The following is a 27,669-nucleotide window of genomic DNA, read 5'->3' as shown; positions in this document are numbered from 1 at the left end:
TGTTGTGCAAATTTAGTGTTGGTTATGTTTTTATGTTGCATTAATTGCTGTGAATTTTTTTTTCTCTGTTTGCTTCCTGTTTTCTCACCTGATTATGATATGATCACATACCTTATGTATTTCACTCGGGGGGGGGGTCTCTTTTTTTTCCTGTAAATTAGAAGAGTAGGTGGAAAGATTTATATAATCAGGAACACAGTATCCATGCCTTCTGTATTGACAGGGCAGAAGAGACACCTGGGGTCTAATAGAGCCCAGACCTCTCCATAAAGCGTACCTGTCAATGCCTATTGTTGTTACAAGGGATGTTTACATTCCTTGTGACTAGGGATGAGCTGAACACCCTTCGATTCGGTTAGCAGCAGAACATGCAAACAGGCAAAAAATTTGGTAGAACACATGAACACTGTTAAAGTCTATGGGACACAAACATGAAAAATCAAAAGTGCTAATTTTAACCACTTGTCGACCGCCGCATGACGATGTACGTCGGCAGAATGACACAGGCAGTCAAAAGGACTTACAGGTACGTCCTTACCTTCCCATGGGTGGGGGGTCCTGCGGTGCCTGCGGCGGTCGGATTCAGGTCAGGGGCGATTAAAGGTGAGGGGGAGGCCACTCATTTGTGGCTCCTCCCTCGCGATCGCTCCTGGCGAATGACAGGCTTCCTCGGCTTCTGTAATGTAAACAATCTCTCCTCGAGCCGGTCTTTTTGTTCCGGCGCCGAAGAGAGAAGACATCCAAGTAAGTTTGCGCAACACTACACTTCCAGTAGTACACGCAGGCGCACTTTTCACCCCACCATCACCCCCCAGTTACCCCCTGATCACCCCCCTGTACCCCCTGTCACACTGACACCAAAAGCAGTTTTTTTTTCTGATTATTGCATTGGTGTCAGTTTGTGACAGTTATAAGTGGTAGGGCAGTTAGGGTTAGCCCCCTTTAGGTCTAGGGTACACCCCTAACACCCCCTAATAAAGTTTTAACCCCGTGATCACCCCCCATCGCCAGTGCCACTAAGCGATCATTTTTCTGATCGCTGTATTAGTGACACAGGTGACGCTAGTTAGGGAGGTAAGTATATAGGTTCGCCGTCAGTGTTTTATAGCGACAGGGACCCCTATATACTACCTAATAACCCCCTGATTGCCCCCTAGTTAACCCTTTCACCAGTATTCACCATATAATTGTTACGGGTGACACTGGTTAGTTAGTTTGTTTATTATAGTTTTAGGGCACCCGCCGTTTATTACCTAATAAAGGTTTAACCCTCTGATCGCCCGGCGGTGATATAAGTTACATTTTTAGGGTCAGATAAGGTCTGCGTCGCCCCAGGCAGCATCAGATTAGCGCCAGTACCGCTAAAACCCACACACGCAGCATACACCTCCCTCAGTGCTATAGTATCTGAACGGATCAATATCTGATCTGATCAGATTTATACTAGCATCCCCAGCAGTTTAGGGTCCCCAAAAACGCAGTGTTAGCGGGATCAGCCCAGATACCTGCTAGCACCTGCGTTTTGCCCCTCGGCCCAGCCCAGCCCACCCAAGTGCAGTATCGATCGATCACTGACACTTACAAAACACTAAGCACACATAACTGCAGCGTTCGCAGATTCAGGCCTGATCCCTGCCGGCGCTAATAGTTTTTTGGTAGCGTTTTGATACAGTCGCTGACAGTCAGGAGCTTTTTTGCCTGTGAGTCTCACTAGTGTACCCCTAAATTTAGAGCCCAAAATGGCAAATCAAAAGTACACTAGTGAAGAGGCCTACACGTTTCTGAGCATGACAGATAGTGAAGAGGAAGTCACTCATCTGTCAGATTCAGGCTCAGAATACGATCCTGTAGACGACAGCGGCTCCATGACAGATAGCTCTGACGACAGAGTTGTGGTCCCTGCCAAGGTCAGGCGTACCAGACCCCGAACTTCTTCTTCTGTCCTTGAAGTGCAAGATCCGCAGGTTCCTCGTATGGAGCAGAGCAGTACTAGCGCCGCTATTCCTTCTGGTGAACTGGCAAGCACCAGCTGCCTAGTACACCCTGGTCATACATCCAGCACTGCAGTATCACGTGGTGACGTGGTGAGTCCCATAAGTGCAGTTCAAGCTGGCGAGGTGGCAAGAACAAGTAGTGTCCCGCTGCCACCAAGAAGATGAACACAGGCCCGTCGTGCCCATAGTGTCCTTCCTGCTGCATTCACCAACCCTAATTGGGAACTCACCACTTCTGCAGCACCCGTACTTCCCCCTTTCACTGGCCAACCTGGAATTCAGGTGGAAATAGTTGATTTTATGCCACTTGATTTTTATTCACTGTTTTTCACCGAAGATCTCTATAGATCTATTGTGGACCAAAGCAATTTATACGCTGGTCAACACATCGCCACTATTCCCCAGTCCTCCCTTGCCAGAGATTGGAGACCAATTACGATCTCCGAATTTAAGATCTTTCTGGGCCTTTCCCTCAACATGGGCATAACTAAAAAGAGTGAGTTGCGGTCATATTTGTCCACTGACCCAATTCACCATATGCCCTTGTTCTCTGCCTCCATGGCCAGGGCACGATACGAGCAGATTTTGCGGTTCATGCACTTCAATGATATGAACTCTGTCGTCCTCGTGGAGACCCTGAATACGATTGGCTCTACAAAATTCGGCCCCTCGTAAAACACTTCAACCAGCGTTTTGCAGACTTGTTTACTCCCCATCAAGTTGTCTGCGTTGATGAGTCCCTGATTAAATTTTCTGGCCACTTGTCATTCAAACAGTACCTTCCCAGCAAGTGTGCCAGATACGGGGTCAAGATGTATAAGCTCTGTGACAGGGCCACAGGCTATACATGTAGTTTTATGGTTTACGAGAGCAAAGATAGTCACGTAGAGCCGACAAACTGCCCTGACTACATAGGAAGCGCTGGCAAGATAGTGTGGGATTTGGTGTCACCCTTATTCGGAAAGGGGTACCATTTATATGTGGACAATTATTACACGAGCGTGCCACTTTTTAGTCACCTAATCTAATCGCCGGGGCTTTCCCCAGCGGCTTGTAGATTCCTGTCTTAGGCGGGGGGAGAGAGCCTGCTTGCGGTGTAATAATTTGCTCGCTATGAAGTGGAGGGACAATAAGAATGTTTTCGTTCTTACCTCCCTTCATGCAGACACGACGGTCCAAATTACTACGGCAACTGGTTTTTGTGGAGAAACCCCTCTGTGTCCATGAATATAACCAAAATATGGGAGGGGTGGACCTCAACGACCAGTTGTTGGCGCCGTACCTAGTTGCCCGTAAGGCCAGAAGCTGGTACAAAAAAGTGTCTGTATACTTATTTCAATTGGCTTTGCTGAACGCTCATGTGTTATACAGAGCTTCAGGACAGACTGGATCCTTCCTTAAATTCCAGGAAGAGATCGTTAGAGCCCTTCTGTATCCAGATGGTGCTCCGCCTCACCTTCCCCAACCAGATGCAGTAAGCCGGCTGCATGGGAGGCATTTTCCTTATGTCCTCCCGAGTACCCCTACCCAACGAGCCCCCCAAAGAAAATGTCGCGTCTGCAGAAAGCGCAGATATAGGCGTGACACCCGGTATTATTTTCCCTCCTGTCCTGGCAATCCTGGTCTTTGCATTGGTGAATGTTTTGAGCGCTACCATACACTAGTTGAGTTTTAGCATAGGGTACAGCATTGCACAGACTAGATCACACTTTCACAGGGTCTCCCAAGATGCCATCGCATTTTGGGAGACCCAAACCTGGAACCATTACAGTTTTAAAAGTTACAGTTATAAAAAAAAATGTAAAAAAAAAATAAATACACAAAAAAATATAAAACAAAAATAGTTGTTGTTTTATTGTTCTCTCTCTCTCTATTCTCTCTCTATTGTTCTGTTCTTTTTTACTGTATTCTATTCTGCAATGTTTTATTGTTATTATGTTTTATCATTTTTGCTTTTCAGGTATGTAATTTTTTTATAGTTTACTGTGTTTTAACCATTTTTTTGTTTTCAGGTACGCCATTCAGCTGCAGTGTGGATTTATTTATCTTAACAGCAACAGCGTTTGCTCCCACGATATATAAAGCCATGACTCCAGCGCTGTCAGAGGTGATTTCACCACCACAGTTACATACTTCAGCATATATGCCGAAGCGTGGGGGCAGCAGTGGGTGGAGGACCGATTTGCTCCTGCCTTTTGCGGGAGGATGCCCCCATGCTTCGGCATATATATATTTTAGGCACAGGTTGCGTTAAATGTTTTATTTTTTACTATGTTTGTTTTGTATTTGCTTTGCAGGTATGGTAAGTCTTACTGTTATACTGTAATGTTATTTTGTTTTATTGTTAACCATCATTTGCTTAGCAGGTACGCCATTCAGTTGCAGCGCGGATTTATTTATCTTGACAGCAACAGTGTTTGCTCCCACGATATATAAAGCCGTGACTCCAGCACTGTCGGAGGTGATTTCACCACCACAGTTACATACTTCAGCATATATACCGAAGCGTTGGGGCAGCAGTGGGCGGAGGAGCGATTTGCTCCTACCTTTTGCAGGAGGATGCCCCCATGCTTCGGCATATATAAACGGCCCATCATTAGAAGTGGGTGGATGAAGGGAGGTATTCTAATGGTGGGCATAGCCACCGATCAATCTCTTTTTTTCATGCAGCCCACAGGCTGCATGAAAAAAAAGTTTACAATATATGCCCAACAAGGACTAGCAAGGTACTGGTATGTTGCTGGACTTTAAGTGGTTATACCAGAATGATGCCTTCAGGTTTTGGTACCATCTTGGTATCATTCTTTTCAGCCAGTGGTCGGCTTTCATTTAAAAGCAATCCTAGCAGCTAATTAGCCTCTAGATTGCTTTTACAAGCAGTAGGAGGGAATGCCCCCCCCTCCCACCGTCTTCCATGTTTTTCTCTGGCTCTCCTGTCCCAACAGGGAACCTGAGAATGCAGCCGTTGATTCGGCCAGCTGACCATAGAGATGATCAGAGACCAGAATGGCTCTAATCATCTCTATGGCCTAAGAAACCAGAAGCTATGAGCATTTTATGACTTAGATTTTGCCGGATGTAAACAGCGCCATTGGGAAATTGGAAAAGCATTTTATCACACCGATCTTGGTGTGGTCAGATGCTTTGAGGGCAGAGGAGAGATCTAGAGTCTAATAGACCCCAATTTTTTCAAAAAAGAGTACCTGTCACTACCTATTGCTACCTTAGGGGATATTTACATTCCCTGAGATAACAATAAAAATGCTAAAAAAAAAAATGAAAGGAACAGTTTAAATATAAGATAAAAAAGCAAAAAAAATAAGAAAAAAAAAAAAAAAGCACCCCTGTCCCCCCCGCTCTCGTGCAAAGGCGAATGCAAGCATCAGTCTGGCGTCAAATGTAAACAGCAATTGCACCATGCATGTGAGGTATCACCGCGAAGGTCAGATCAAGGGTAGTAATTTTAGCAGTAGACCTCCTCTGTAAATCTAAAGTGGTAACCTGTAAAGGCTTTTAAAGACTTTTAAAAATGTATTTAGTTTGTCGCCACTGCACGTTTGTGCGCAATTTTAAAGCATGTCGTGTTTGGTATCCATGTACTCAGCCTAAGATCATCTTTTTTTATTTCATCAAACATTTGGGAAATATAATGTGTTTTAGTGCATTAAAATTTTAAAAAGTGTGGTTTTTCCCAAAAAAATGCGTTTGAAAAATCGCTGCGCAAATACTGTGTGAAAAAAAAAAATGAAACACCCACCATTTTAATCTGTAGGGCCTTTGCTTTAAAAATATATATATAATGTTTGGGGGTTCAAAGTAATTTTCTTGCAAAAAAAAATTATTTTTTCATGTAAACAAAAAGTGTCAGAAAGGGCTTTGTCTTCAAGTGGTTAGAAGAGTGGGTGATGTGTGACATAAGCTTTTAATGTTGTGCATAAAATGCCAGGACAGTTCAAAACCCCCCCAAATTACCCCATTTTGGAAAGTAGACACCCCAAGCTATTTGCTGAGAGGCATGTCGAGTCCATGGAATATTTATTATGTGACACAAGTTGCGGGAAAAAGACAACATTTTTTTTTTTTTTTTGCACAAAGTTGTCACTAAATGATATATTGCTCAAACATGCCATGGGAATATGTGAAATTACACCCCAAAATACATTCTGTTGCTTATCCTGAGTTCGGGGATACCACATGTGTGAGACTTTTTGGGAGCCTAGCTGCGTACGGGACCCCGAAAACCAAGCACCGCCTTCAGGCTTTCTAAGGGTGTAAACTTTTGATTTCACTCTTCACTGCCTATCACAGTTTGTCACTTTCCCGCAACTTGTGGCAAAATATAAAATATTCCATGGACCCAAAATGCCTCTCAGCAAATATCTTGGGGTGTCTACTTTCCAAAATGGGGTCAATTAGGGGGGTTTTGTGCCATCTTGGCATTTTATGGCCTTCAAAACTGTGATAGGTAGTGAGGAGTGAAATCAAAAATTTACGCCCTTAGAAATCCTGAAGACGATGGTTGGTTTTCGGGGTCCCGTGCGCGGCTAGGCTCCCAAAAAGTCTCACACATGTGGTATCCCCGTACTCAGGAGAAGAAACAGAATGTATTTTTGGGTGTAATTCCACATATGCTCATGGCATGTTTGAGCAATATATCATTTAGAGACAATTTTGTGCAAGAAAAGAAAAAAAAAAGTTTGTCATTTTCCCTCAACTTATGTCAAAATATAAAATATTCCATGGACTCAACATGCCTCTCAGCAAACAGCTTGGGGTGTTTACTTTCCAAAATGGGGTCATTTGGGGGGGGGGGGTTTGTGCCATCTTGGCATTGTATGGCCTTCAAAACTGTGATAGGTAGTGAGGAGTGAAATCAAAAATTTAAGCCCTTCGAAATCCTGAAGGCGGTGCTTGGTTTTCGGGGCCCCGTACGCGGCTAGGCTCTCAAAAAGTCCCACACATGTGGTATCCCTGTACTCAGGAGAAGCAGCTGAATGTATTTTGGGGTGCAATTCCACATATGCCCATGACCTGTGTGAGCAATATATCATTTAGTGACAACTTTTTGTAATTTTTTTTTTTTTTTGTCATTATTCAATCACTTGGGACAAAAAAAAATGAATGGGCTTAACATGCCTCTCAGCAATTTTCCTGGGGTGTCTACTTTCAAAAATGGGGTCATCTGGGGGGGTTGTACTGCCCTGCCATTTTAGCACCTCAAGAAATGAGATAGGCAGTCATAAACTAAAAGCTGTGTAAATTCCAGAAAATGTACCCTAGTTTGTAAACGCTATAACTTTAGCTCTATTTGTGGAAGAAAAGGACGCAAATTTTGTTTGGGTACAGCATTCCATGACCGTGCAATTAGCAGTTAAAGCGACGCAGTGCCAGATTGTAAAAAGTCCTCTGGTCAGGAAGGGGGTAAATCCTTCCGGGTCTGAAGTGGTTAAAGGCTTATATGCATGGTATTGTCTTAAAAAGCATTTGGGGACCTGAGTCCTGCCCCAGGGGATATGTATCAATGTGAAAAAAAGTTTTAAAAATGGCCGTTTTTTCAGTAGCAGTGATGTTAATAATGCTTAAAGTGAAACAATAAAAGTGTAATATTCCTTTAAATTTAGTACCTGGGGGGTGTCTATAGTATGCCTGTAAAGTGGTGCATGATTCCTGTGTTTAGAACAGTCTGACAGCAAAATGACATTTCTAAAGAAAAAAAAAGTCATTTAAAACTACTCACGGCTATAATGAATTGTCGGTCCGGCAATACACATAAGAGTTCATAGATAAAAAGGGCATGGGATTCCCCCACAGGGGAACCCCGAACTAAAATAAAAAAAAAATAATGTGCGGAGGTCCCCCCAAATTCCATACCAGACCCTTCAGGTCTGGTATGGATATTAAGGGGAACCCTGCGCCAAAATAAAAAAAAATGGCATGGGGGTCCCCCTCAAATTCCATACCAGACCTGAAGGGTCTGGTATGGATTTTAAGGGAAACCCCACGCCAAAATTTAAAAAAAAAATGGCGTGGGTTCCCTCTAAAAATCCATACCAGACCCTTATCTGAGCACGCAATCTGGCAGGCCACAGGAAAAGAGGGGGGGACGAGATAGCGCCCCCCTCCTGAACCATACCAGGCCATGGTTATGGGGATCTGTGGGTGTGGGGCTTATCAGCATCTGGAAGCCCCCTTTAACAAGGGGACCCCCAGATCCTTGCCCCACCTGTTTGAAATGGTAACGGGTACATTGTACCATTTCACAAAAAAAGTGTGAAAATGGTAAAAAAAAAAACAACACACCGTGGGAGAAGTCCTTTATTAACAAATAAAAAAAATAAAACTGTCCCACGTAGTCCATTCACCTCCGCCGACTGATCGAAAAAAAATAAAGAAGATCTGCCTCCATGGGAGGCACATGCCATATGACGCACCCTCGCAGGTGACAGCTCTTTTAAAACTGTGGGCGGGGCCACACTGTGTCGTCACCGGGTGACCCCGCCCCCTCTGACGCACGGGAACATCCCTATGGATTCCCCCGTAGCATCAGAGGGGGCGGGGCCACCCGGTCCGCCCCCTCTGGCGCTACAGGAAAGCCATCGGGATGTGACATAGGCCGACCAGTGAAGGAGTAAATCATTACACCATATCAGATGAGTGAGACCGGTGCATCAAATGCACATGGGCTCACTCATCTGATATGGTGTAGTGATTTACTGCCTATGCCGTGTTTAAGAAATAACTTGTTAATATGACATTTTTGAGAAAAAAAAAAAAAAACACTTTTTATTTACTTTCTTCCTTTTCAAAAGAATTGTGTGAAAAAATTACAAAATTACAACTTCAAAAAACTCTCAATGCCTCTTAAGGTTTGGGGCGTATTTGCATTGTCCTGGCATCTTAGGGCCTCAAGAAATGAGATACGCAGTCAGTACATCAGGATTGATTAATTTTCAATGATAGGTATCATAGCTGGTAGACTCTATAACCTTCACACAGACCAAATAATATGCACTGGTTTGGGTTATTTTTACCAAAGAAATGTAGCAGTAAATATGTTGGTCAAAATATATGATTTTTTTTTCATTTATAGTGCAAAAAAATAAAAATACCCAGTAGTGATTACCATAAATACCACCAAAAAGAAAACTCTATTTGTTTGAAAAAAGTGATAAAAATGTAATTTGGGTACAGTGCTGCATGACTGAGTAATTTTCATTCAAAATGTGAGAGTGCTGAAAGCTGAAAATTGGCCTGGGATGGAAGGGGGTGAAAATGTCTAGTATTGAGGTGATTACAGAGGTCAACCTCTCCCCATACTCCTTTACAGCAGTTAATATCTCAGTTTTTATCCCACTAGTAGATTTGACAAATTTGAATTTGTTCAGTGAAAAGTAAAAAAAAAATAAAATAAAATGCACATGTTTTTGCAGGTAAAAAAATATGCATTTATTTATTTTTTCTTTCCTAGGAGCCCGGAAAGTACCGACAGCTACTAAGGCTGTCGGTACTTATAGTCTTCCCATTTACAAATACTGTGATTGAATGACAGGTCTGGGCAGGCCGAGCCCTGCGCAGCTGCTTTTTTTTAAATAGTGAAGCTAGCAGGGAGAGAGGATCCCCCGTTAGCTGTCAAAATGGGGGGTCAGGGGAAGCGTGGGCCGGTGCATCTGTAATATCTTAAACTTAAAAAAAAGGTTAACTTATCCTTTAAATTGGTGTTATGGTGATATGGTAAACTTTGTATTTCTGTCTTCCATGAAAAGCTGCACAAATATGTGAGAAATGTTAATTACATGGAACCATCCGGTGTCAAGATCTACTTCAATGAGAGAAGAGAAGTTCCAACCGATCTTATTTTAGAAAGCTGGGTTTATGTTAACAGTACATATTTTAACTATAAAGAAATTGCCGCTATAAGACCAGACTTTGTGCCTGAAATACTTACCAATCTGAGTAATCCCATCTTCTGGAAAAAAGGCAAAGTAAGACATTACTTGATTGTTTTCTTTTTGTATTGTTTGCTGAGGAGATTTAAAATTAGAATTTATAGGGATTGTTTAGTTTCAGATTATGATATACTTGCAAATATACCTGTAAGTGAAAGGGGTAACTCATGGAGTAATTTTCTATTCATGGAGTCATTTTCTATAATGTTGCAGTTTGTACTGTATATATAGTATAGGAGATCCACCCGAGAAAGCCTTATCTGTGTTGTCAACATCCCCATAGATAAATGAAAAAGAGGTTAGTATCCCCCAAGTACTTGATTGGACTTTAAGGGCAACTCACAAAAAATTTCTCTGAATTTATATAAAACATATCATTTTTTACATCCATGTAAAAAGGTATAAAACCATTGATATAGGTGATAAAAACAAAATCATGGACTTGTGGATAGGTCTGTACCAGTCCTTGTTTTGGAGAATTTTCATACATATTGACTTATATTAAATATTTGTCATGATCACAATATTTTTCCCTTTATCAGAAGGTTTAATAGTCAATGAGTGCCAATTAATCAATTTATTAAGGGCTTGTTTTTCTTGGGTCGTGAGATTCCCTGACGAGATGTTGGTTTTCAGCTTCTTATTCTCCTTAGTGATCAGGGATAAAACTGCACTTAAGTTGGGATTGATGTTTGTATCTAATTTTTTTTCTTTAATATAGATGTGATACGTGTACTATCTACCTCGCTGTCCAAGTGTTCTTGTAGGAGTGATTCAATATCATACCAGATCAATCAGTTAGGCAGAATGTTGTTCCTCCAAGAGTGCTAATAGATTGTCTAAAGCCCCATCTTGGTGTGCCCTAGTTTGGTCTTGTTGTGTGTTTTTAGTATACATACTTTTAAGTATGAGTTTCCTTGCAGCTAGGTGTAGGTCTTGTATGATTTCAAATTTGTCCGTGTCAGAGTCTGGGCAGAAACTTGAACCTTTTGAAAGTACTTGGACTTCCTCTGGGGAGAGTTTTGTAGTCAGAGAGATTGATAATGTTAAGTTCATTCATCATCTCAGGAATGGTGTCCATTATTTCTCGATTTTCAATGTTTCGTTGAGTATTGTGAGCAGGATCTAAAAAATCTGTATCAGGAAGTGTTGTAGTGAGGGAAGCCCCTTCAACGGGAAGTGAGGCAGCGTTTACTAAAGTAGATCGACCATCCCCCGAATGCCCATATAGGTGACAGCTAATATTACCATGTGGTTTACCTGTACCCTTGGTACCAAAGGATCCCAAGGAGGGAGGAGTGATAGTGTGCAAAGGAAAAATAGGTTTCATAGATTTTTTTTGTGGTTAGCTGATCCATCACCTGGTGAAAGACATTTTGTTATTTGCGGATTCCTGCATTTTTGTGGATTCTGTGAAGAGGAAGAAATAGAAGAATTAAGAGAGTTAGACCCTCTATTAGTTTTAGTTCCCATTGACCCTTTAGGTCTGTGGTTAGATTGACATTTTCTATGGTGCCATCTACAGTATAGGCATTTCTCTCCTGAAAGGCTATTTTATCCTTCCAAAACGTAGGCTCCTTCATGACCAAGGTGTCGCTCATCACTTGGTCAAAATGGAGTTTAATCCCCTCCTCATATTCTTTAAATTGCGGGGAGCATTTGAAATGTTCTAGCTTAGTATAAAGTTGATCAATAGACCGATCCAGTGCAACAAAGCATTTACGGTATTGTTCAATAAGGAGTTTCATTTCAATTTTTGTACATTGCTGTATATTATCCTCCCATCAACCTCTTCTAATATGGGGAAAATTGTGTATACTTAGCCCAAAGGGGGTTATCTCTTTCCTAATACATTGTTCAAAGCTTTCAGCATGCAAAAAAAAATACAACTTTCTTCTCAACTGCACTCTTCATTTGAAAAAATAGGGAGGAGAGTTCAGATTCCTGGGACTCCTTTTTACCATATTCATTATAATATGCTTTCATTGATGCCTCCCATTCCTTCCATTAAAACATAGTTGAAAAGCCAAGGGTATACGTATCAACAGTAGAACAGTACAGCGTGTTTTCAAAAACAATATTTGCTTACTTATTGTACATATAAAGGTTGAATGTTATGGATTTCTCTGTGGTGGAATTATTGCGGGGATTGGGTATTTGCTACCCTATATATATAGTATAGAAGATCCACCAGAGAAAGTCATATCTATGTTGTCAACATCCCCATAGATACATGGAAAAGAGGTTAATATTCCCATAGTACTTAATGGGACTTTAAGGGCAATTCACCAAAAATAGCTTCTGAATTTATATAAAACATATAGTTTTATTACATCAATGTAAAAAGGTATAAAAATCATCAATATAGGTGATAAAAACAAATACATTAAAAGGTAAACGGCTGACAAAACATAACAATAATCATAATAGAGAAATTACATCATAACGGAATGAACTCCACTGCAAACTAGTTCAGAGAATACATACCATCCAAGATGGACAGAAGCACATAACACTGCTGTAAATGGTTAAAAGCAGAGTTTGCTTTTGCCACAAATGTTGCAGAGCACCCCCAGACTCAGGGCCCCAAGTGGTCCACAATGGGATCCCCCCCCCAATTCACACTGCAGGGTATCAGTCAAATTATGAATGAAAACAGATCTACTGTAAAAAGAAAAAAAAGTGATGATACAGGACTGGAGTTGTGACTCAAAAATAAATAGGTGGTTTAAATCACTCAGAGCACAGAGCAATCCAAGCAAAGCTAAAGCTGATCCTGGGTAGCCATCAAGAGACCACATTGCAAAAACTATGCACAGCAAATTAATACAGTCCTTTGTGTGTATAAAAATGCCTGGCTTGGATATAAAGAGTGTGGCTGGGAGTCCCAGCTTCAGCTTACCTCAAGTTAGGGCCCTGTGGGGACCAAATGGTGGGTCTACACATCCAAAGCTCTGAACATCCATCACTGGCTTATGAGTCTAAAAAAACAAGGCTTCTTTCTGTCGCTTGACTTGGAGAAGGTGTTCGACAGGTTGGCCTAGGACTATCTAGTGGCAGTTCTGTAGATGATTGGCCTAGCGAATTGTCTGATTCACTTCATTATGTCCCTCTATGCTGACCCTACTGTGAAAGTTTGGGTCAACAGCCATCTGTTGAATGCCTTCTCCATCCTCAAAGGTACATGACAAGGTGTAACTCTCTCTGTCCCAATTTCTTTTCATAATTATTCTGGAACCTTTCTTACGCCACCTTTGTGCGAATGACAATTCATGGCAAGACAATAGCAGGATGGCATTACAAACTAGAGGGCATTGCCAATGACATTATGCTTTTTCTCTTGGAGCAGCACATAACATTCCTTTATCTTCTGAAAAAATGTAATCTCTTCCAGTATATCTCAAACTTAAAAATCAATTTTTGTAAATTTTATGCTTTCCACATTACTTTACAAGCATCCCAGGTTCACTTCCTCTTCACATGGCAGTCGGAAGGCATCTGCTACCTTGGTATCCAACTGCTTGCATGCCTATAAACCCCTCTTCTCCTGGTTTGGAGGAGCAGTCATTCTCAAAATGAATGTGCTTTCATGACTACTGTATGCCATTCAGACAGCCCTGATCCAACTAACCCAAACATTCCTGCATTCTTATAAAAGGCTGTTTACTACCTTTCTGCAGTACCATTGTCATTCAAGCAGATCTACGTAACTACTATTGGGCATGTCACCTATTGGGCGTGACTCATCTCCCATGCGAAAAACTGGGTGTGCTTAGAAGCCTCATTCTTTGATGCACCTCTAAGCACCACTCCTTGGCTCACGAGACGTCATAACCCCAACCCCCTGCAAGACCACCTGCTTATTGGGCCGACGTTGACATGCTTCCGAGAAGTCTGTATTAAACTGTGTCCTCGACCTCCAGACTCCTGATGTCTGTCTGCACGAATCCAGACTTGCTGCTGTGATGGCCAACACATTTCTGGCAGGTGCGGAGCATGACTCTGTTTTATGTGCACACCACTTCTTCCACCTAGGAAAACTTCTCAAATATGAACAAATTGTCACCCAATAGCCTGAGGTCCACTGGACCCCATGGACCTACCTCCAACGTCAATTTCTTCACTCCCTCTACCATTCAGCTACATTGTCGTGGACTCTTACCCACTTTGAAAGTCTGTACATAAAGCATCCCTTAATGTTTTGATTCAGGAAAACGAGATGGTAGTGGATGCCTGCCTTGCTGTACAAATTTAACTCAACCATACCCGACTTCTGCTGGCGCTGCCATTGAGCCGTTGGCACAATCTTCCATGTATGGTGGGAATGCCCACTACTCCAACCCTTTTGGTCCACAGAGCAGTTCACGATAGCTCGGGTGATGACATTCACTCCAGACCTTCTGCCACTAAAGTACTTTGTCCATCACACCTCACTCTCTTCAAAACATACTTTAAATCACTTGCAATGCACGTGGTAAACACTGCTATAATGTGTATACCTGTGCATTGGGGTTCATCCCATACTCCCTCAATATCAGATTGGTTCACTCACCTGAGCAAGATAGCAGACATGGAACAACTCATGCTGGCTCCACTTTCAAACAACTGACAACTATCTTCATATAATGGGTGGCCCTCCCTGAATACACATATGTCCGGACATTTCTGTTTCACAAACAACTCTCTCCTCCCCTGGTATGACTTACCTGGTTCACTTACCCCCTACACTGACTGGACGAGGCCAGAGATGCTCCTTCCCTATCAACGCCCAACCTGATCCTCACTACCCCCTCACCCCCTTTTTTTTATTTTTCGTTTCTTATCATCCTCTCATTTCTCTTCTTTCTTCCTGCTCCTCATCTCCATGTGTTTTCCTGCATGGGCCAATTTGAATCCCACAAGGGGCTGGCTCAACTCTTGGATCTGTCCACTATTAGGAGGATCCCATTTACCATTGTCTAAGTTCAGCAGTATGATGCCACACATATTTTGAGCCCTTGGCATCATTCAGTTTTTGCTCTTCCCCTTCCAGGGGTGATATACCAACAGCATTCCTCATCAAGTTGCATTGTCACTGCCTCTTGAATACGGCTACCTCTGTTACATCAGGTCTGCAATAGGCCTACGCATAGATGGCACAACCCAGAGTTAGGTGCCTAGGATCTGACAATAAATGCTCACTGTTCTTTCATGACATTAGCCTACGGTCATCTGCTGTTATGTTCATATGACAGTTAGATAACTGTTTTCCTGCTTTAAATTTGACATTATCTTGAGATTAATACAATGTATGTTATTTAATGTATTGCTATTGCATTGTAAACCTCAAGGAGATATGATCTCAATTTACAAATATCTAAATTGTGATTCTATCATTGGCAGAATATATTTAGTCTCAGGTTGCTTAAGAAGACATGTGCCCACTCAATAAAGTTCGATGAGAAGCATTTTTAATGTTAAACTGTGTAAGGGATTCAATAAAAAACAATCAAATAGTTGTTTGCTGCCACCTAGTGGTAAGTGAAAATAAATAACTAAAAATAGCTGCTGCTATCACCTATGTGTTCCCACATCCACAGCAAATATACAAAATATCTATGTTAGAGCGTGGCTAAATGAGACTCCTAAATGCATATATCCATAAATAACTATAAAAGACACACAATTCATAATAAAGTGCAAGTGCCAATATATAAAGCCCCAAGCAATAAAATTGTGCAAAAAAAAATAAAAAAAAGTCCATATATAATGAAAAAAAAGAGAATTCTTCTTAAAATGGTGCAAAAATCTCTGTGAAGCCATGCTTCGCAAATAACTCCACTCCATGACTTGTGTTCCCTTCACCGAGTGCTGTGCAAGCTCACCTTATTCTTAGACCCTAGAAGGGTCAAGTATGCTCTGAAAACAGTATGATTCCCCTTTAAAAGTGGCTCCTCACTGGTCACCAGCAGCTCCAAGATGACATAAAAAGACAAGAACAAACCTCGCCACCCCAGCTTCATATAATGCACTCATATTTATTGAATAAAAACATAGCATAAAACAAGGTCCAACAGATCTCACGTAATGCATGTATAATCCCACCGCAAGATTCCAGCTCTATGTGTTACGCCACCATCCACGTGGCTTAGTTTGGAGGATAAAAGCTTTACACAATCTGGGCACAGAATGCACTGTGCAGTGCTCAGTGTATTGCAGGGTGTTCGTTGGGGTGAAAACCTGGAGAACACCCTGCAAATTCGGGTGTTCAGTGTACGGTAAGTAGAAAGTGTTCTTTGGTGTGATAGAAGTGCATTCTTTCTGGGAACCTCTCTGTTAGGAAAGAGGGTTTTGGAACTATATGGACTTTATCCATTGTAAGCTCCAGAGCCAACAATGGGGGTGCTAGGGAAGTGAATAAGTCATGAACATATTTTTGGAGCTGAGAGTCAGGCACCATTTATTTATTTTTTATTTTTTTTACACAGTGTCATCAGAGTAGTGCAATGTCACCATAATGACACTGTACTGCTCTGGGGGTGGAGGTGGTCAGGATTTATTTTACACTATGATTGCTTATTACAGTGATAATCACTATATAAGCAATAGTTTATACCTGCCTGACATACATTCATGATGCCATTGTTTACTATTGTGATTTCTGTGGTTGGTTAGTCATGACAATCCTATACCATGTGATCACTGTGATCAATCACATAGATCATATTAGTGTCATCATTAATGTCATCATGAATTACAGCCATTGTTTACTACTTTTCAAGTAATAGCTGTGACTGGTCATAGCAATCACATGGTATCAAGGCCACTCATAGCAGCCCGGTACAACGATCTGCTCTCTGCTGTGTCACGTGGCACAACACTTGTCTCACTTGGTCAATGCACAAATGGGGTGTGAGGTGGGTAAAGTGACATTTGTGTATTTATTAGACAATGTACAAACACCCCCAGCATACCAATTATGTACTGTAGATTAATATTTGGTATATATTTTTTAAGCACCTCAACAGTAGTTGCACTCTATGGGTTTGACTCTTCTAATTTAGATAAAAGTGATAAAAGTGATAAGCTAAGGATAATCTGTGAAGGCTGTTTGGATGCCAAGGCGGCAATTTTTGCACATTTTAAAGATTCTGATGTAAGTGTAATGATTTTAAACCTTTTAATAAACCTTGCAGTATTACACTATATGCCCTCTTCTCTTCACTTGTCCAAACTTTACTACTCCGATCGTCTTTGACTAAGTAAAGTATGTAGGATCTACAATCAAGTGGTGAAGGAAAGGAGATTCCATTCTCTGAGGCACAACCAATTTACATATCTGCCGGACAGAAAACACCATCTTGATATACACAGGCGTATTTTTCATCTGTATCTGGTGAGTGGGGATCCAGGAGGGGAGCACAGGAATTCACCAAGATTACATCAACGTGTCACCAGCCCTGCACCTCACACTTGATGAACTTTATTGTTTGCACCTTATTTTGTAATTTTTTTGAATTTTTGAACTTTATTGAATGCACTTTTTTGCACTATATTGGCACTTTGTTACACACGTTGTCATATGACACATATTTGATGCAAGTGTATGCACATTTATGATTGAGAGAGGCAGCACTGAGTATATATTTTCTGTTGTCTTCTAATTTAGAGCCAAGTTTATTTCTGACCATACTTTCAGAGTGGCCTGAGTAGTGGGGAATTGGCCATTAGGGATAGGAGATCCTGATTTTATGGCAAATTAGATTTCAGAGACATAGTTCTTTATTACTGATTGTGCTTCCAGCTTTTCCAAAATTATCTCTTAGGCAGAGGCCCTCCAATGTTTTATTTGGTCTAAACAAAGTTAACAAGGTTTTAAAATGAGTTGTCTTACATAGATGGCATGTTGTGCTTATAACAAAAAGGCATGATGGACTTGGCAACAGTACGTTTACCAATGTCATACACAATTTGCGGAACAGAAAGAAAAAAGAAGAAAACATGACTAAAAGGAACAGTTACACTTTAAGTTTACGCATATGTTCATACCAGATAAACCTGTTAAACCAATCTTTTTCCGCCGTGTGCACCAAGGTGATTACTTTATCTCGAGAGGGGGAAGCTTGTGATTGCCAGTAGCAAACTATAGCCAGCCTGGCTGCTAGCAAAATGTGGGTGATCAGTTTTTGGGGGTGTCATGGGAGATCATCTATATCAACATTCAGAAGAGCTAGTTCGGAAGTTATTTTGTGATCTCAAATATTAGTTGGGAAACGTTAGTCCAGAAGGTAGATACCTTGGTGCATTCCCATAAAAGGAACAAATTACTCACAAACCTGAATTCCCTTCAGTAGTTGGGTTAATGTATCACCTGAGATTAATTTTATGCATTAGCTCCCATAGGTTAGTAGAACAAGTGGCCTTGATAGTGGCTCTAAATGCTGCCAGCCAATGAAAGTGTGCCCAATATTATTTTCCCATTTAAGAAAGGGAGGTAGTTTGTGAAAAGCGAGCTTGTCCTGAAGTACAAAATGTGAGATTTCCTTCTTACCTATAGTGCTGTCAGTTTAGTATCTCCAGGCTAGGTTATGCACTGCCTAAGTAAGTGGTTGTTGAGGATCAGCCAATGAGTTAGTTGTATATATTGATAATATTCCGAGACAGGTAAGTCATAAGTGGTTTGTAAGGTAGTGAATGACTTGAGTAAGTTTTGTGAGTAGAGATCTGATACAATAGTAATACCTTTTTCCAACCAAGAAAGTAGGGAGAGCTTAGGGATGAGGAGCTGAAAAACTGACAAGTGGAGCGATTGTTTACTTGGGGCCTAGTGGGGCCTTTTTTAAGAAAATAATGAATATATAGTAGGGGAATGAAGTAGGGGAATGAAATTCTCTTGTAAACTTGGGTTGGGCCTAGCTAAGTAATCAATAGTATAAGTCCTTCCCCAGGACTTGTGGTGATTTTATGTCTATCCAAAGGCATAAACAATTGGGCGAGAACCAGGCTTTAAATTAAGGTATGATAGCTTCATAATAGTCATCTCTAATTTCCACAAACCCTGTTCTTCCAACTGTTTAATCAGTTTAGTGTAGGAACACTGAGATTTTTTGTTTTGCCATACGAAATGACCTGTTAAGGATTGGAAAGATTTAAAGAATGAAGCTGGGACAGGGATAGGCAGTGTTCTGGATATATATGGCAGTTGTGGTAATTTGAGCATTTTGAACACTGCTACCTGCCTTGACCATGAAAGTGTGATCTTAGATTGGAGGTCAAGCTCCCTGGGTAGGCTATGTAAAAAGGAGGGTAATTTGTCTGCTATAGGAAAGATATATTTTTGGTTAATAGTACACGTAGATAGGTTATAGATTCTGTGGCCCATATGTAAGGATAACATTTTTTGAGTGAGGTTTTCCATGAGAGGGACACTTCCATATCTAAAATGGAGGTTTCGGTATCATTCACTTTATAATATGAAATCACATTGAAAGAAAATAACAGCAGTTGTACTGAAGCCAGGGAGGGAGGGAGCCAGGTTGGTTAGCATTGAAATTACATCATCAGTGAATAAATGTATTTTGTACCCCCTAGAGCCTCTACAGAAACCTGAGATGTCTTTATGAGATCACCTCCAAGGGTTCCATGACTAATAAGAGTTGTATGGGGCCCCCACCGGACACCTGGATAGTTTCCACACGAGGCCTTGGTAACACAAATTGACTTCCACCAGTGGATCTCAAAATATGTTCCACCTTCTTCTGTGCAAATGCCCGTTTTATAAGGAATAAAAATAGGATGCCTTACAATACATTCAAAACTTGATTACAAAGCAATAGAATAACAATTTCTATCAAAAAAGTGTTCTTTACCATATAATGTGCAATTCCATCATATTTTGTGTGAGATGGGCAAACATTGATATGTCATATCAAAATGTTCCAATATGTTCCAAAACAATATAGCAATTATAGACATTCTAATATTTTAAGATAAACATGTCTTGCAGAAAAATACATACCGTAAGTTAAATTCAGATATTAGAATTCTGAGACAAACATGGACATTTACAGAATACAGATGGCAGAAATATAATTAACCCTTCAATCCCCTCTTTTATCATGAATATGATAATTTTCTCCATATTATTTTGGAAATAAGCTTGCCCAGGCTTTTTCATCGGCCTCATTGATCATTCTGTTAATTTTCCTCTTTATAGTACAAACCAATAGCCGTTGTACATGACAAGCATAACCAAAATAATGACACCATTCACCACCTGACCTCCCGTCGATGACCACCCCACGAATGCATCGTAGCATGAATGATGGACGTCCTGTGATAACTGAGTAGTGGCTGCTTCAAGTTTACCTCTCATAATGGTAGTTTTTATGACTTCCTGATGTACTGTCAAATTATATTGCAAAGACTGCTTCTGTTGTCTGAGTATTTCTACAATTGTGCCTATAGGCAATGAGAAATCACCCACTGGGAGTGCATCTGGAATTGTTCTGGGACTCCTTCTAATACATAATTATTTCCACGCCAATACAAAAATGAAACATTGTGTATGCAGCCTGAAAAAGGTAAATGAGTATTCACTTCAATGATGTTTACTCGTACTTCCGTCGCCAAGAATACCTGCTGTGGGCCTACTTCTATAAATGCATTATAACCCTGTGGATATAAAGTTCAAATACACATGTTAACATCTGGCCTAGATAATAGATAGGGTTCTAACACAGTAGACCTATGTGTACAAACAAGACCCTTGTTAGCTTTCTGACAGTCATCCAAACTATAGGTGTTGTTTGAACCCACAGCTATATAAGATCCATCATACTTTGGTTCCCACCATGCGACAGTATCAGTGATTACATCTGGCATAGGGATAAGGAGAATAAAGAATTTGCACATAGTAATTCCATAATATTTAGGGACAAATACCTTATAATGTCCCATACAATAAAAGAATAGAATAGTACTAAATATCTTGGTGTGACACACTATGTCCTGAGGAAAGGATATTAGCCAATGATCCACAGGAATCTTGAAAAGAGACCTCAGCTGTAAGGATGAGCCGAACATATCCCCCCCCCGGTTTGGTTCGCAGCAGAACGTGCGAACAGGCAAAAAATTTGTTCGAACACGCGAACACCGGTAAAGTCTATGGGACACAAATGTGAAAAATCACAAGTGCTAATTTTAAAGGCTTATATGCAAGTTATTGCCATAAAAATTTTTTGGGGACCTGGGCCATGCCCCAGGGGACAAAAATCAATGCAAAAGAAAGTTTTAAAAACGTATGTTTTTTTTCGGGAGCAGTGATTTTCATAATACTTAAAGTGAAACAATAAAAATGAAATATTCCTTTAAATATCGTGCCGGGGGGTGTCTTCAGTATGCTTGTAAAGTAGCATATTCCCCCCATGTTTAGAACAATACCACAGCACAATGACATTTCTAAAGGAAAAAATGTCATTTAAAACTACTGGTGGCTGTAATGCGTTGTCGGGTCCCGGCAATATAGATACACGGCCTGCCCTATATAATCTGCAGAAAATTGGGCCTTCGGTGTTGGTGGTACCAGAACACTGTAAGCCCTCACAGCTACTCTTGGTGAGCGCAGGAACGGGCCCTGCTGTAAAATACTGTATCAAAAGTTGTAATTACATGCCCCTGTTAAACACGGGCAGAAAAATTTGGTGGTAGTGGTGGTGGTACCAGAACACTGTAAGCCCTCACAGTTAATCTTGTTTGGCATAGGAATGAGCCCTACAGTGAAATATTACATCAAGAATTGTAATTTCATGCCCCTGTTAAACAGGGGCACAAAAATTGGGCCTTTGATGGTGGTGAAATACTGTATCAAAAGTTGTAATTACATGCCCTTGTTAAACACGGGCAGAAAAATTTGGTGGTGGTGGTGGTGGTACCAGAACACTGTAAGCCCTCACAGTTAATCTTGTTTGGCACAAATGGGCCCTACAGTGAAATATTATATCAAGAATTGTAATTTCATGCCCCTGTTAAACAGGGGCACAAAAATTGGGCCTTTGATGGTATCAGAACACTGTAAGCCCTCACACTTACTCTTGGTGAGTGCAGGAAGGCCCTGCTACGAAATACTATATCAAAAATTTTTATTACATGCCCCTGTTAAACAGGGGCAGAAAAACTAGGCCTTTGGTAGTGGTGGTGGTGGTACCAGAACACTGTAAGCCCTCACAGTTATGCTTGTTGGGTGCAGGAACAGGCCCTGCTGCAAAATATTATATCAAAAACTTTAATTACATGCCCCTGTTAAACAGGGGCAGAAAAATTGGGCCTTTGGTGGTGGTGGTGATGGTACCAGAACACTGTAAGACCTCACAGTTACACTTGTAGGGTGCAGGAATTGGCCCTGCATTGAAATATTATATGAAAAATTGTAATTACATGCCCCTGTTAAACAGGGGCAGAACAATTGGGCCTTGGGTGGTGGTGCCACAATACTGTAAGCCCTCACAGTTACTCTTGTTGGGCCCAGGAACGGGCCCTGCATTGAAATATCGTATCAGATAGTGTAATTACATGCCACTGTTAAACAGGGGCAGAAAAATTGGGCCTTGGTGGTGGTGGTGACACAACACTGTAACGCCTCACAGATACTCTTGTTGATTGCAGGAACGGCCCTGCGTTGAAATATTATATCAAAAATTGTAATTACATGCCCCTGTTAAACAGGGGCAGAAAAATTGGGCCTTGGGTGGTGGTGCCCTAAACCAAAAATATTGTTGGAAGCTAGCATCATCAAGATTGAGGAGGAATAGGATAGTCAGCATAGGCAAGGGATCCCACATCCATAGAAAATTAAATCAGTTACATCAGCATCAGGTGCTTGATAGCTGCTGATACAAGACAGAGTCTGTGGACAGGCACACTCTATGATCCATTACAAACCCTCGAGCAGCACTGAATGCGTGTTCAGAAAGAACGCTGGATGCAAGACAGGCCAGTAGCTCAATTGCATATTGAGCAAGTTCTGGCCAGTGGTCCATCCTCAAGACCCAGTAACCCAGTGGATGCTCTGTTGGGAAGGTCTCCAAGTCTGTTCTTGCCACTAGATATTCCTGCACCATGTAATGCAGACGCTGGCAATGGTTGCTTGAACCGATCAGACCTTGGCGCTGAGGACTGAAAAATTGTTTAAAGGCATCAGTCAGGCGGCCACCTTCACCGATCTTCTTCTGACTGAACGAAGCCTCAGCAACATGTTGTCCAGCATCAGGAAATTGTAACCTCCCAGGGTCTGGAAATGCATTGCACAAACCTTTCTTTAAGGCCTCCTAAAGATTTTTCATCCCCTGTTCCCTCTGTGAAGGCAGGATGAGTTCTGCAACCTTACCCTTGTAACGTGGATCAAGAAGAGTTGCCAGCCAGTAATGATCCCTCTCCTTGATACCACAAATCCTAGGGTTCTTTCCCAGGTTTTGCAGAATCAGGGAGGCTATGCAGCGTAACCTTGCAGAGGTATCACATGATCCGTAACAACCTCCTCCTAGCCATGTACAACTCCTTGGGTTTCTGGGGACTGAAAACCATCCCTTGAAGACTATCTGGATAAAGGGGTCCTTGAGAGGTAAGGAAGTCCTTCTTTTCCTCTGGCTGTTCTGCCTCAAGTGCCCTGTCCATTATTCCATGAAGCATGTGCTCCAACAGGAAGACAAGAGGGACAGTGTCACTGATGCATGCATTGTTGCTGCTCACCATCCTCATGGCCTCCTCAAATGTTGACAGGACTTTGCATGCATCTTTGATCTGTAGCCACTGACATGACAAAAAGAAGCCAAGCTGCCCTGACCCTGTCCTGGTGCCATACTCTCACTGGTACTCATTGATGACCCTCTGCTGCATGTGCAGCAGCTGCAGCATTGCCAACGTTGAGTTCCACCTGGTGGGCATGTCACAAATGAGGCGGTTGGTGGGCAGGTTGCATTCCCTTTGAATGTTATCCAGCCGTGCACTGGCATTGTATGACTGGCGGAAATGACCGCAGACTTTTCTGGCCTGTTTCAGGAGATCCCGTAAGCCTGGGTCCCTGCTCAAGAACCGCTGCACCACCAAATTCAAGACATGTGCCAAACATTGTTGTGAGTGTGGTATGGAATCTTAATAATACATATGGGGAATTTGAATTATTAAGATCTTAGTGTTTTGCGCTGTGCCTCCAACCTTACAGTAAAAATGTGAACTTTGTTCAGACAATCAGTAACATATCACAACAATTTCCTGAGTTTGTTAATCTATGGGGAATTCTTACCAATGTATAAATATTTCCCAATAAAATTAATAAATAAATATTGTTTTATTCATTTACAAGTATAATTATACAATTTCATACAGAACTGGGATTTTCTGGTGAATAATATTTCATACACCCTGCCAAGAATTCAACACGGCAGTAAAAATATTTTCCTTAATATTTGACAAATAACCCAAGGGTAGCCCAAATGACTATGTTAAAAAAAATATTTGCGGTAATCGTGCCTTAAGTTCAAAAACACAATATCTCTTGTCGCTCGGGAAAACAATCCTCTGAATTTCTCCAGCCAGAAGGAATACAAAGTATTTCTCGCAGAGTCAACAGATGGATATTATCAATTTGAAGGAAATATAAATTTAACATAGCTACCAGATTGAATGGGGCGATAAGTAATTTCCCTGGGACCACATTAGCCAAATTAGTTGTAATGCGGGTCTATGCCTAAATTCACCCAGGCACGGCTTCAACACACAGCCTAGACAAATAATATGGGAAAATGATTAATTATAAAACTGCCCTACACACTGTACGTGATAAGGTTAAAATATGAACTGTGATAGAGAAAATTGAGTACTGTCTGTGATACTTTTTTTATTTGCACTAACATACAATTTTTCAGGACCAGCTTTCGGGGTAAGTCCCCTTCTTCAAGGTCCAAGCAGTACTGAGTACTGCTTGGACCTTGAAGAAGGGGACATACCCTGAAAGCTTGCACTAATAAGGCTACAATCACCTCATGTAAACATAGACTGTAAAATACAATCCCTACAATTTTGAGAGGAAAAGGTTAATTAATATCCATATGGTCTGTATCTTACCACAGTTTAAAAGGGGAAGATATCCAACAAATTACAAGTACATTTGATTAGCTCCAGTAGAGATGGGAAGTGGTCAATTATCAGCAGGTTTCTTTTTCGTCTAGTCAGTGTCTTCAGCGTGTGGGTCTGTGGTCCTCCCCTAAATCATCTGCGTCTACCCTTTTGTATAGTGCAAATTCTTGGCTGGTTACTTCCCTAACATCATGTTTACCATCTTGTGATTGGTTGGTTCGAAATATGGGAGGTAACTGCCCTGATTCTCCCCCACACATCTGTGATCATGGTAAAGGCGTATACGGAATTTGATTTCTAGTGTTATTATGAAATGTGTTTTAACATGTTTCATGGTAATATAATATGGCGATTTCCGGCCTTTTTCTGTCCAAATATCGTGTACCTTGCTGGCTATAAGAAATGTTTACCTAACCAAATATATTGAGATTGACAGAGATTTATGGAATTAAACAGCATCACCTTTTATCCATAACAGACTAGTGCAAATCCTTGTCAAATACATGGATGCAACCTTGTTCTTGAAACAATTGGGCTTGTTTGACATGGACTTTCTCTGATCAAAGACTTTTGAGATCCAGACTTCAATCCATCAATTCACTATTGTCGGCTGGGGTTGAGTTAAGCAGACACCATTGTCCAGGTTCCTGCTCGGTATATGAGAGTATGTGTACTAATCCCCCACCTCCCACCTGTGAGCATAATTCAATCAACATTTCCTCTGGGGGGAATGCTTCTCTGGTCTGAAATCTCCCTCACTGAGTATTTTATGAATTATAAAAATGTTTATGTATCCCGAGCCATGACAACATGGAACATGGGTCAAGTGTCCCTGTCGGAGGGCGGAGAGAAGGTAGATACCATTCCTGGCTGAAGCTGGCATGGCATTAACCACCTATGAGCCTGCCCCTGCAGAGCTGACAGAATCTCTGCCCCAGTGTGGCTCCTGTCCCCTAAGCAGAGACCAACTCAAGCACCGCATGGCATCTTTTTGCCTGACTGCTTGCGTAGCCCCTTGAATGCTTACGGAGTACCGCTGGTTCAGAGGACAATCTGCAGAAGAGGCCATAGAGGAAGAAGAAAAGGAGGGGATGGAGGAGAGAGCTGTGGCAGAATCACCACTAGCATTTTGGAGGCGTGGTGGCGGAACAAGCTCCAACAATACTGAACCCTGTCCTGCATCATTCTCAGCTGCCAGCAGAGTTACCCAGTGTGCCGTGAAGGAAAGGTAACGTCCTTGCCCTTGCCTGCTGGACCACAAATCAGTGGTAATATGCACCGTACTACTGACCGCCCTGTCCAACAAGGCCAAAACAATGCCTTGCACATGCCGGTAGAGAGCCGGAATGGCCTTCTGTGAGGTGCCACTGTGGTACAGCACATTCCACAAATTCACAAAAGGGGGCAGAGTCTACCAGCTGCAAAGGCAGCAGTTGCAGTGCTAGAAATTTGGCCAAGCTAGCATTTAGATGCTGAGCATGTGGATGGCTGGGACCGAATTTCTTTTTCCGGTTCAGCAACTGGGGTAGGGAAATTTGCCTGCTAAAATTAGATGGTGGTGTACTGCTATCAGATTGGCTGCAAGTACTTGGGACACCTATTGCTATACCTTCATTCCTCTCATTGCAGGTTTTTGAGAGGATTGGAGGTATTGTTGGGTTGGAGATCCCAGATGAGGAGCAAGGAGAAGTCTGCCTTTTTCTTTGATTTGGGTGTTCCAAGTGCTGTTGCCAATGGACTGCATGGCAGGTTGTCATATGTCTGCTCAAGCATGTGGTGCTGAAGCGGCTGCTGTTCTGGCCACACTTGATCCACTTCAGACATAGGTTGCAAACAACAACGGTGCGATCTGCTGCTCACATGTCGAAAAAGGCCCACACCAAGGAACTTTTAAAAGTCGGTGACACCCTGCACCTGTGGAGCTCTGTGGTGTGATGCAATAGGGTGGCTGCCCTTAAGCTGCCCCTAGAAGACATCCTGCCTCATTGGAGTTGTGCCTCCTCCTCCTCTCTTCTCTCAGGCACCCAAGTAAAGTCAGTGACCTCATCATCCCCTCCCTCCTCGTCACTGGAGCAAACTTGGCAGTATGCTGCAGCTGGGGGAACATGACTGCCAGTTTCTTGTCCTTCTGGGGCACCCCCTCTCTCTAGGCTCTTGTGAAGATATGAAATATATGAACCATATCTTTCTATGTATCCAGAGTTCCTCTTCAACATGAATTTGTATTTCTGATATTCCTTATTATTCTTGTTTTTCTCTAAGATGTTTCTGAATTCTTTTGGTATTGCAACACAAGTGGCTGACCAGCTGACAATTAAATGTTCTGCCAATGACCTGACACAACTTCGGAAAAGATGTGATATGGGAAGATGTTGACATAGAAAGTCCCTGTGTAAAAGTCAAATTAACCTTTCCCAAATAATTATTCTTCCTTTTCTGTCAAAATAATTCTTAATTAGAAATAGTCAGGTCAAGATGACCCAGAAAACTGGCCAAAAGCTGTGTTGACATACTTGGTGAAATGCGTACTTGTGATGTGTAACTTTGGGCTTTTGCCCGCCATAGAATGTAATGCTAGGAGTTTCTATAAAAGTCTGAACCACTGTGTAATCTGTATC

General features: G+C 41.7%; 1 protein-coding gene across 1 annotated transcript in view; it reads left to right on the top strand.

The window, feature by feature from the left end:
* LOC141140274 (vomeronasal type-2 receptor 116-like) overlaps positions 1-27,669 on the top strand; it is a 164,139-nt gene that overhangs the window by 75,546 nt on the left and 60,924 nt on the right. Inside the window, exon 3 of the mRNA XM_073627299.1 lies at positions 9,758-9,976. Coding sequence (XP_073483400.1) covers positions 9,758-9,976 — 219 coding nt within the window. The remainder of the gene's footprint in view (positions 1-9,757; positions 9,977-27,669) is intronic.

The sequence above is a fragment of the Aquarana catesbeiana genome, linkage group LG01, assembly GCF_042186555.1.
Source record: "Aquarana catesbeiana isolate 2022-GZ linkage group LG01, ASM4218655v1, whole genome shotgun sequence".
Classification (NCBI taxonomy): domain Eukaryota; kingdom Metazoa; phylum Chordata; class Amphibia; order Anura; family Ranidae; genus Aquarana; species Aquarana catesbeiana.
This window is presented reverse-complemented; position numbering and strand designations above follow the sequence as displayed.